General features: G+C 38.7%; 2 protein-coding genes across 2 annotated transcripts in view; one reads left to right on the top strand and one right to left on the bottom strand.

The window, feature by feature from the left end:
- Positions 1–11,273, top strand: part of LOC133642599 (Na(+)/H(+) exchange regulatory cofactor NHE-RF2-like) — a 118,652-nt gene extending 107,379 nt beyond the window's left edge. The window contains 3 exon segments of the mRNA XM_062036887.1: positions 2,910–3,063; positions 3,130–3,239; positions 8,099–11,273. Coding sequence (XP_061892871.1) covers positions 2,910–3,063; positions 3,130–3,239; positions 8,099–8,257 — 423 coding nt within the window. The 3' untranslated portion in view covers positions 8,258–11,273.
- Positions 1–12,619, bottom strand: part of LOC133642601 (deoxyhypusine synthase-like) — a 122,612-nt gene that overhangs the window by 10,363 nt on the left and 99,630 nt on the right. The window lies entirely within an intron of this gene.

Genomic DNA, 12,619 nt, shown 5'->3' with positions numbered 1-12,619 from the left:
TTAATGTTAATAACTGTATCCCTTGCAGACTGTGTTGATATATATTGATATATTGTTAATATTAATAACTGTATCCCTTGCAGACTGTATTGATATATATTGATATATTGTTAATATTAACTGTATCCCTTGCAGACTGTATTGATATATATTGATATATTGTTAATATTAATAACTGTATGCCTTGCAGGCTGTATTGATATATATATAGTTATATTGTTAATATTAATAACTGTATCCCTTGCAGACTGTATTGATATATATTGATATATTGTTAATATTAATAACTGTATCCCTTGCAGACTGTAATTATATATATATAGTTATATTGTTAATATTAATAACTGTATCCCTTGCAGACTGTATTGATATATATATATAGTTATATTGTTAATATTAATAACTGTATCCCTTGCAGACTGTATTGATATATATAGTTATATTGTTAATATTAATAACTGTATCCCTTGCAGACTGTATTGATATATATAGTTATATTGTTAATATTAATAACTGTATCCCTTGCAGACTGTATTGATATATATAGTTATATTGTTAATATTAATAACTGTATCCCTTGCAGACTGTATTGATATATATATAGTTATATTGTTAATATTAATAACTGTATCCCTTGCAGACTGTATTGATATATATAGTTATATTGTTAATATTAATAACTGTATCCCTTGCAGACTGTATTGATATATATTAATATATTGTTAATATTAATAACTGTATCCCTTGCAGACTGTATTTATATATATATAGTTATATTGTTAATATTAATAACTGTATCCCTTGCAGACTGTATTGATATATATAGTTATATTGTTAATATTAATAACTGTATCCCTTGCAGACTGTATTGATATATATTAATATATTGTTAATATTAATAACTGTATCCCTTGCAGACTGTATTTATATATATATAGTTATATTGTTAATATTAATAACTGTATCCCTTGCAGACTGTATTGATATATATTGTTAATATTAATAACTGTATCCCTTGCAGACTGTATTGATATATATAGTTATATTGTTAATATTAATAACTGTATCCCTTGCAGACTGTATTTATATATATATAGTTATATTGTTAATATTAATAACTGTATCCCTTGCAGACTGTATTGATATATATTGATATATTGTTAATATTAATAACTGTATCCCTTGCAGACTGTATTGATATATATTGATATATTGTTAATATTAATAACTGTATCCCTTGCAGACTGTATTGATATATATTGATATATTGTTAATATTAATAACTGTATCCCTTGCAGACTATTGATATATATTACTATATTGTTAATATTAATAACTGTATCCCTTGCAGACTGTATTGATATATATTGATATATTGTTAATATTAACTGTATCCCTTGCAGACTGTATTGATATATATTGATATATTGTTAATATTAATAACTGTATCCCTTGCAGACTGTATTGATATATATTGATATATTGTTAATATTAATAGCTGTATCCCTTGCAGACTGTATTGATATATATTGATATATTGTTAATATTAATAACTGTATCCCTTGCAGACTGTATTGATATATATAGTTATATTGTTAATATTAATAACTGTATCCCTTGCAGACTGTATTGATATATATTGATATATTGTTAATATTAATAACTGTATCCCTTGCAGACTGTATTGATATATATTGATATATTGTTAATATTAATAACTGTATCCCTTGCAGACTGTATTGATATATATTGATATATTGTTAATATTAATAACTGTATCCCTTGCAGACTGTATTGATATATATTGATATATTGTTAATATTAATAACTGTATCCCTTGCAGACTGTATTGATATATATTGATATATTGTTAATATTAATAACTGTATCCCTTGCAGACTGTATTGATATATATAGTTATATTGTTGATATTAATAACTGTATCCCTTGCAGACTGTATTGATATATATAGTTATATTGTTAATATTAATAACTGTATCCCTTGCAGACTGTATAGATATATATTGATATATAATGTAGGAACCAGAATATTAATAACAGAAAGAAACAACCCTTTTGTGTGAATGAGTGTAAATGGGGGAGGGAGGTTTTTTTGTGTTGGTGCACTAATGGTAAGTGTATCTTGTGTTTTTTATGTTGATTTAATAAAAAATTAAAAAAATAAAAATAAAAATGATACCGATAACAAAAAAAAAACCATACCGATAATTTCCGATAGTACATTTTAAACCATTTATCGGTCACACATCTCTTAATTTTTGAGGACCTACTACAATTATACTTGTCAAATATGCTTTACATGACAGGAAAGTAGTGCAGTTTATGTGGATTGGCCCTAGTGTGTGAATGGTTGTCTATCTGTGCAGCTGGGATTGGCTCCAGCCCTCCTGTGACCCTGAAAGAGACAAGCGGTAGAAAATGGATGGATGGATATTGCAAAAAAAAAATACTCGTCAAAAGAGCCTCATACGGCTGGAGTGCTCTGCTGTTTTTGAGGATCTACTGCAAAAAAAAAGCTAGCCAAAGATCATTTTGACCTACTCAGTGGCCTAGTGGTTAGATCGGTAGGTTGTGAGTTCAAACCCCGGCCGAGTCATACCAAAGACTATAAAAATGGGACCAATTACCTCCCTGTTTGGCACTCGGCATCAAGGGTTGGAATTGGGGGTTAAATCACCAAAAATTATTCCCGGGCGCGGCCACCGCTGCTGCTCACTGCTCCCCTCACCTCCCAGGGGGTGAACAAGGGTGATGGGTCAAATGCAGAGGACAAATTTCACCACACCTCGTGTGTGTGTGTGAGACAATCATTGCTACTTTAACTTGAACTTAACTTATCAGCTTTATGGCATCGTCAGGTAAATGGCGTCAATTTATGCCGTCGTCAGGTCAACGGCGTGAACGTGGAGGTGATGCGTCACAGCGAGGTGGTGGCGTTCATCAAGAAAGGAGGAGACGAGACGTGGCTGCTGGTGGTGGATCCCGACACGGACGAGTACTTCAAGATGAAAGGGATCACGCCCACCGTCAGCCATGTCAAAGGTGAGTGGAAAGGAGATGAAGTTCTTCCACATGTGGTCTGATTTGTTGTTGTTGTTGTTGTGACAGACTACAGCGGTCCGTACGTATCGAAAAGCTCGCCAAGCCCGCTGACGAACGGCAGCTCCTCGCCGCATTCCTTCAGGTCAAAGAACTCTGTCCGTAGTAACGGCAGACAGGTGGGTGTGGTCTCTGCTTCCTTTCACCATCTAAACCAGGGGTCACCAACCTTTTTGAAAGCAAGAGCTACTTCTTGGGTACTGATTAATGCGAAGGGCTACCAGTTTGATACACACTTAAAAAAAAATTGCTAGAAATAGCCAATTTGCTCAATTTACCTTTAACTCCATGTTATTATTAATAATTAATGATATTTACACTTAATTGAACGGTTTAAAAGAGGAGAAAACACGAAAAAAATGACAATTAAATTTTGAAACATAGTTTATCTTCAATTTCGACTCTTTAAAATTCAAAATTCAACCGAAAAAAAGAAGAGAAAAACTAGCTAATTCGAATCTTTTTGAAAAAATTAAAAAAATAATTTATGGAACATCATTAGAGATGTCCGATAATATCGGCCGGCCGATATTATCGGCCGATAAATGCTTAAAAATGTAATATCGGAAATTATCGGTATCGGTTTTTTTATTATCGGTATCGTTTTTTGTTTTTTTGTTTTTTTTATTAAATCAACATAAAAAACACAAGATACACTTACAATTAGTGCACCAACCCAAAAAACCTCCCTCCCCCATTTACACTCATTCACACAAAAGGGTTGTTTCCTTCTGTTATTAATATTGTGGTTCCTACATTATATATCAATATATATCAATACAGTCTGCAAGGGATACAGTCCGTAAGCACACATGATTGTGCGTGCTGCTGGTCCACTAATAGTACTAACCTTTAACAGTTAATTTTACTAATTTTCATTTATTACTAGTTTCTATGTAACTGATTTTATATTGTTTTACTTTCTTTTTTATTCAAGAAAATGTTTTTAATTTATTTATCTTATTTTATTTAATTAATTTTTTTTAAAAAGGACCTTATCTTCACCATACCTGGTTGTCCAAATTAGGCATAATAATGTGTTAATTCCACGACTGTATATATCAGTATCGGTATCGGTTGATATCGGTATCGGTAATTAAAGAGTTGGACAATATCGGAATATCGGATATCGGCAAAAAGCCATTATCGGACATCCCTAAACATCATTAGTAATTTTTCCTGATTCACAATAATTTTAGAATTTTGATGACATGTTTTAAATAGGTTAAAATCCAATCTGCACTTTGTTAGAATATATAACAAATTGGACCAAGCTATATTTCTAACAAAGACAAATCATTATTTCTTCTAGATTTTCCAGAACAACATTTTTAAAAGAAATTCAAAAGACTTTGAAATAAGATTTACATTTGATTCTACAGATTTTGTAGATTTGCCAGAATAAGTTTTTTGAATTTTAATCATAATAAGTTTGAAGAAACATTTCACAAATATTCTTCGTCGAAAAAACACAGAAGCTAAAATGAAGAATTAAATTAAAATATATTTATTATTCTTTACAATAAAAAAAATAAATTTACTTGAACATTGATTTCAATTGTCAGGAAAGAAGAGGAAGGAATTTAAAAGGTATATGTGTTTAAAAATCCTAAAATCATTTTTAAGGTTGTATTTTTTCTCTAAAATTTTCTTTCTGAAAGTTATAAGAAGCAAAGTAAAAAAAATTATGAATTTATTTAAACAAGTCAAAAAGCAAGTCTTTAAAATATTTTCTTGGATTTTCAAATTCTATTTGAGTTTTGTCTCTCTTAGAATTAAAAATGTCGGGCAAAGCGAGACCAGCTTGCTAGTAAATAAATACAATTTAAAAAATAGAGGCAGCTCACTGGTAAGTGCTGCTATTTTTAGAACAGGCCAGCGGGCGACTCATCTGGTCCTTACGGGCTACCTGGTGCCCGCGGGCACCGCGTTGGTGACCCCTGATCTACATCTTCATATACAGTCGTGGTCAAAAGTTGACATACACTTGTAAAGAACATAATGTCACGACTGTCTCGAGTTTCCAATCATTTCTACAACTCTAATTTTTTTGTGATAGATTGATTGGAGCACATACTTGTTGGTCACAAAAAACATTCATGAAGTTTGGTTCTTTTATGAATTTATTATGGGTCTACTGAAAATGTGACCAAATGTGCTGGGTCAAAAGTATACATACAGCAATGTTAATATTTGCTTACATGTCCCTTGGCACGTTTCACTGCAATAAGGTGCTTTTGGTAGCCATCCACAAGCTTCTGGTTGGATTTTTGACCACTCCTCTTGACATTGAATTGGTGCAGTTCAGCTAAATGTGTTGGTTTTCTGACATGGACTTGTTTCTTCAGCATTGTCCACACGTTTAAGTCAGGACTTTGGGAAAACCTTCATTCTAGCCTGATTTAGCCATTCCTTTGCCACGTTTGACGTGTGTTTGGGGTAGGGGTGTAACGGTACACAAAAATTTTGGTCCGATACGTACCTCGGTTTAGAGGTAACGGTTCGGTTCATTTTCGGTACAGTAAGAAAACAACAAAATATACATTTTTGGGTTATTTATTTGCCAAATTTGCAAAATCTTCCACCAAAAATATTTTTCTTAGTGGAATTTTTGATGTGAAGTAATCGGAACCTTGGATAGGTCAATAATTCATAATAACATTGATTTTGATTCAATATTATGTTTTGAGCAATGACAAAAAACAGCTTTCTTTTATTAGTCAACATTGCAACTTTTTCTAAATTACATTTCCCCTTTAAGCTTTTTTATTTCACTTTTGTTATGTTTTTGTTTATTTTAATAGTATTTTTAGAATGTGCCGTGGGTCTTTAAAACATTAGCTGTGGGCCGCAAATGGCCTCCGGGGCACACTTTTAACACCCCTGCTAGAATCAAAAAACACAGGACGAGATGTTGAACAGTCCCTTGTGCCAAATGTGGAGAGTACTCACTCGAGATGTCCTTGTTGTTGAGAGTGGTTGACAGACAACGTGGGGGTGTGGGGGGTGGGGTGTTCTTGTGAGTTGTATGGGATATGAGACTTGGTCAGGGTTAAATTCCAGGACAATTGGACAAGCGACACATCTTCTGCTATAGATAATAAAAAATTAAATGTGATAAATCTATGGATAAAAAGCAGAGCCTGGCGACACATGCACGTTTATCATAACTCTCTCGCTCTCTCTGTCTCTGCCCCTCCCTCACCAATGCTGCTGCGCGCACAATTTGTTTTGTTTTTAACCCCTTCTTAACCCTGAACGTACATTGAAAATACACGCAACCCTAACTCAAAATGACGGACATTTGAGGCATTTAAGAAACTCCGCCCTGACAGCTCCGCAAAAGAGGACATGTCCGGTGAAAAGAGGACGTATGGTCAGTCTATCGTAGCCCGTTAGCTGCTAGCATGCTGTGTGTTGTGCCTCGGTGTGCATTGTTTACACAACGTGCGTTACGCTACTTAATATGTCCGTGTGGAAACTCGTTCGGTACACCTCCCGTACCGAAACGGTTCAATCAATCAATCAATGTTTATTTATATAGCCCTAAATCACAAAAGTCTCAAAGAGGTTCAATACAAATACACGTACCGTTACACCCCTAGTTTGGGGTCATTGTCCTGTTGGAACACCCAACTGCGCCCAAGACCACCCCCATACTTGACGGTAGGCATGGTGTTCCTGGGATTAAAGGCCTCACCTTTTCTCCTCCAAACATATTGCTGGGTATTGTGGCCAAACAGCTCCATTTTTGTTTCATCAGACCACAGAACTTTCCTCCAGAAGGTCTTATCTTTGTCCATGTGGTGTCAGATGAAACAAAAATTGAGCTGCTTGGCCACATCCATTCATCCATTTTCTACCGCTTGTCCCTTTTGGGGTCGCTGGAGCCTATCTCAGCTGCATTCGTACACCCTGGACAAGTTGCCACCTCAACGCAGGGCCAACACAGATAGACAGACAACATTCACACACTAGGGCCAATTTAGTGTTGCCAATCAGCCTATCCCCAGGTGCATGTCTTTGGAGGTGGGAGGAAGCCGGAGTACCCGGAAGGAACCCACGCAGTCACGGGCAGAACATGCAAACTCCACACAGAAAGATCCCGAGCCCGGGATTGAACTCAGGACTACTCAGGACCTTCGTATTGTGACCAGAAGGTTTTATCTTTGTCCATGTGGTGTCAGATGAAACAAAAATTGAGCTGTTTGGCCACAATACCCAGCAATATGTTTGGAGGAGAAATGGTGAGGCCTTTAATCCCAGGAACACCATTCCTACCGTCAAGCATGGTGGTGGTAGTATTACGCTCTGGGCCTGTTTTTCTGCCAATGGAACTGGTGCTTTACAGAGAGTAAATGGGACAATGAAAAAGGAGGATTACCTCCAAATTCTTCAGGACAACCTAAAAATCATCAGCCCGGAGGTTGGGTCTTGGGCGCAGTTGGGTGTTCCAACAGGACAATGACCCCCAAACACACGTCAAAAGTGGTAAAGGAATGGCTAAATCAGGATAGAATTAAGGTTTTAGAATGGCCTTCCCATAGTCCTGACTTAAAACGTGTGGACAATGCTGAAGAAACAAGTCCATGTCAGAAAACCAACACATTTAGCTGAACTGCACCAATTTGGTCAAGAGGAGTGGTCGAAAATTCAAGCAGAAGCTTGTGGATGGCTACCAAAAGCGCCTTATTGCGGTGAAACTTGCCAAGGGACATGTAAGCAAATATTAACATTGCTGTATGTATACTTTTGACCCAGCACATTTGCTCACATTTTCAGTAGACCCATAATAAATTCATAAAAGAACCAAACTTCATGAATGTTTTTTGTGACCAACAAGTATGTGCTCCAATCACTCTATCACTAAAAAAAAGTTGTAGAAATGATTGGAGACTCAAGACAGCCATGACATCATGTTCTTTACAAGTGTATGTCAACTTTTGACCACGACTGTACGCCCTCTTCATGTTTCTAGGCCGCCGGCAAAGAGCGAGGCCGTTATTCGGACCCGTTCGCCGACATCGGCCTGAACGCCACGGCGGCGGAGGTCAAGCAGAAGCTCACCGCCAAAGAGAAGAGGAAGGCGCCAGAGATGGACTGGATGAAGAAATACGAGCTTTTCAGCAACTTCTGAGACGAAAAGAAGCAAGATGGATTTTTCTCTTGAAAAAGCTACATTAAATATTTACTTAAGTCCTTTTTCTTATATATTTAAAGTGTATGAACATACGAAAAGCATTAGAGTGGACAATAATAACCACTAACTGATGAACAAGCTGGTTAAAGGACAGGTGATGCTGAAAGTGTCCAGCAGAGGGCAGCATTGCACCCCAAGTACGAGCAATGTTTGTTTATTCCCAGCAGTGGTATCATCAAAATCGGCTTTATCGGCCAAGAATGTTTAACGGACACGAACTTGGTAGACAGCGCTCTTTGTTCAATGTGAAGAACTTCCTATTTTAGTAAAAGTAAAGGTGTAGAATGTATTTTGAAGGCAGTATTACATTGTAAATAAGTTTAAGAGGGGACTGCAAAGCACTGAACTCTTGCGCAATAATTAACATGCTGATGTTAGAAAACTATCCACCATAAAATGATATTTACATACCCGAATAAAGGATTAGGTACAGAGTTTCTAGTCGTAACGATACACGGCAATATCGATATTTGATAGGGGGGGCCAGAATGCAGTTGGGATAGGCTCCAGCCACCCCCCGCGACCCCGAGAGGGACAAGCGGTAGAAAATGGATGCATGGATGGTGTTTTGCAATATGGATCGCCAATGCCAATAGAGATAACGATACCATACATTTCGACACCAGCGTGTTGATACCATAAAGCAGGGGTGTCAGAGTCAAGGCCTACGGGGCCAGGTCTGCGAATGAATCTGTGGCCCCTGGGATGATATTTGATTAGTATTAGAACCTGGGGATAGGTTAATGGGCAACACTAAATTGGCCCCTATTGTGTGAATGTTGGCCCTGTGATGAGGTGGCGACTTGTCCAGGGTGTACCCCGCCTTCCGCCCGAATGCAGCTGGGATAGGCACCATCACGCCCCGTGACCCCAAAAGGGACAAGCAGTAGAAAATGGATGGATTGATGGTGTTTTGCAATATGGATTGCGGATGCCAATGCCAATAGAGATAACGATACCATACATTTCGACACCAGCGTGTTGATACCATAATGCAGGGGTGTCAAAGTCAAGGCCTACGGGGCCAGGTCCGGCCCGCGAATGAATTATTTGTGGCCCCCAGGGATGATATTTGATTAGTATTAGAACATGGGGATAGTTTGATTGGCAACACTAAATTGGCCCCTAGTGTGTGAATGTGAGTGTGAATGTTGTCTGTCTATCTGTGTTGGCCCTGTGATGAGGTGGCGACTTGTCCAGGGTGTACCCCGCCTTCCGCCCGAATGCAGCTGAGATAGGCTCCAGCACCCACCGTGACCCCAAAAAAGGGACAAGCGGTAGAAAATGGATGGATGTGTGAATGTTGTCTGTGTGGGCCCTGTGATGAGGTGGCGACTTGTCCAGGGTGTACCCCGCCTTCCGCCCAAATGCAGCTGGGATAGGCTCCAGCACCCCCCGCGACCACAAAAAAGGGACAAGCGGTAGAAAATGGATGGATGGATGAAACCTGGGGATAGGTTGATTGGCAACACTAAATTGGCCCCTAGTGTGTAAATGTCGGCCCTGTGATGAGGTGGCGACTTGTCCAGGGTGTACATGCCTTCCGCCCGAATGCAGCTGGGATAGGCTCAGGCACCCCCCGTGACCCCAAAAGGAACAAGCAGTAGAAAATGGATGGTGTTTTGCAATATGGATTGCGGATGCCAATGCCAATAGAGATAACGATACCATACATTTCGACACCAGCGTGTTGATACCATAAGGCAAGGGTGTCAAAATCAAGGCCTACGGGGCCAGGTCCGGCCTGCGAATGAATTATTTGTGGCCCCCAGGGATGATATCTGATTAATATTAGAACATGGGGATAGGTTGATTGGCAACACTAAATTGGCCCCTGGTGTGTGAATGTGAGTGTGAATGTTGTCTGTCTATCTGTGTTGGCCCTGTGATGAGGTGGCGACTTGTCCAGGGTGTACCCCGCCTTCCGCCCGAATGCAGCTGAAATAGGCTCCAGCACCCCCGCGTGACCCCAAAAAAGGGACAAGCGGTAGAAAATGGATGGATGTGTGAATGTTGTCTGTGTGGGCCCTGGGATGAGGTGGCGACTTGTCCAGGGTGTACCCCGCCTTCCGCCCAAATGCAGCTGGGATAGGCTCCAGCACCCCCCGCGACCACGAAAAAGGGACAAGCGGTAGAAAATGGATGGATGGATGAAACCTGGAGATAGGTTGATTGGCAACACTAAATTGGCCCCTAGTGTGTAAATGTTGGCCCTGTGATGAGGTGGCGACTTGTCCAGGGTGTACATGCCTTCCGCCCGAATGCAGCTGGGATAGGCTCAGGCACCCCCCGTGACCCCAAAAGGAACAAGCAGTAGAAAATGGATGGTGTTTTGCAATATGGATTGCGGATGCCAATGCCAATAGAGATAACGATACCATACATTTTGACACCAGCGTGTTGATACCATAAGGCAAGGGTGTCAAAATCAAGGCCTACGGGGCCAGGTCCGGCCCGCGAAAGAATTATTTGTGGCCCCCGGGATGATATCTGATTAATATTAGAACCTGGGGATAGGTTGATGGGCAACACTAAATTGGCCCCTGGTGTGTGAATGTGAGTGTGAATGTTGTCTGTCTATCTATGTTGGCCCTGTGATGAGGTGGCGACTTGTCCAGGGTGTACCCCGCCTTCCGCCCGAATGCAGCTGAAATAGGCTCCAGCACCCCCGCGTGACCCCAAAAGGGACAAGCAGTAGAAAATGGATGGATAGGCCACAGCCGCCTGCTGCTGTTTTGCACGCACCAATACTCCCATCAGTGTTGGTGCTAGGAATTTTCCAAATGGGGTCCCGGGGACCCCATCAAGTCATAAAAATGGGGTCCCACAGTACATTTTTGGGGTCCCCACTTTTTTGTAAGCGTTTTGAAAACAAATGTATGCATTATCCTGTTATATCTCACATTCTATATTGTGTTTTGGAAAAAGGTTGTCATAAACGTTACTTCATTCATTAAAAAAAATAATACAAAAGAAATCACATTTTTATGCATATGTAAATGTACTCAGTTATAAACATTCATTCACTTTCTTCTTTCCTTCATGGATCTAAACTTTACCGCAGCCGGGAGTTGTTTCTATATTTTTATTGTAATATTTTCAGAATGTGTTTGTTCTATTTTTGGCCAAAGTAATCAAAGAAAACAATCTAAAGTTGTCTTTATTTTTTAGTTTTAATGCCATGATTTTAATATTCCGGCACAGATTTTCCTCCATGTGGCCCCTGAGCTAAAACGTGACGCCCCTGCCCTAAGGTAACGATCCAACACGCAGTGATAATGCTATTTGGTGCTGAATTCTCAATATCACTGCATCATAAGAGACAACACAACCCAGTGCGATAGAGATGTCTATCATCAGAAACCATACCATATTACGTGATCACAATTTGCTGGGGTGTTAACACTTATAGGAAGAGATACAAACACGATACATTTTGATGATGGGAGGTTGATAGCATACCTTAAGAGGCAAATTTGATAGTCTATTGCACCGTAAGAAACGTGCGATATTTGATAATGTGTCGCTACAGTATCGTAAGTCACAAGGATACAAAATATGACACCTGCATGTCAATACCGTATCATAGGACATACTACGATATACCTCTATTGTGATGTAATCATTGATAATGTATCGGAAGAGATACCAATAGGATACATGTCAATGTCAAAATTTGATGGCGGTGTGTTGATACCACAACCTAAGAGGTAATGATATAAGCGTAATCGATATTCAACAACATGTCAATACTAAGACAAGGATACGATACATATTTTTCACTGCCATGTCAATACTGTATCATGTGACATAATACAACACATCAACATTTGATGCAATTGTCTGATACTGAATCGTAAGAGCGATGCGATACATTTGTGAATATTCTCTGATTTTATGTCAATAGCACAAAAGACGATAAGATCGCATTTGTGATACCGTTTCATAGGAGAGAATGATAATTCAATATTAATATATGACATTTGACAACAAAACCAACAACTTGATATCATATCAGAAAAGTTCAATATTATGATATTGCTATTTGGTGCTGAATTCTCAATATCACTGCATCATAAGAGACAACACAACCCAGTGCGATAGAGATGTCTATCATCAGAAACCATACCATATTACGTGATCACAATTTGCTGGGGTGTTAACACTTATAGGAAGAGATACAAACACGATACATTTTGATGACGGGAGGTTGATAGCATACCTTAAGAGGCAAATTTGATAGTCTATTGCACCGTAAGAAACGTGCGGTATTTGATAATGTGTCGCTACAGTATCGTA

The sequence above is a fragment of the Entelurus aequoreus genome, linkage group LG25 (genome assembly GCF_033978785.1).
Source record: "Entelurus aequoreus isolate RoL-2023_Sb linkage group LG25, RoL_Eaeq_v1.1, whole genome shotgun sequence".
In the NCBI taxonomy this organism is placed as follows: Eukaryota; Metazoa; Chordata; class Actinopteri; order Syngnathiformes; family Syngnathidae; genus Entelurus; species Entelurus aequoreus.
The sequence above is the reverse complement of the archived record's forward strand: the minus strand, read 5'-3'. Positions and strand labels throughout refer to the sequence as shown.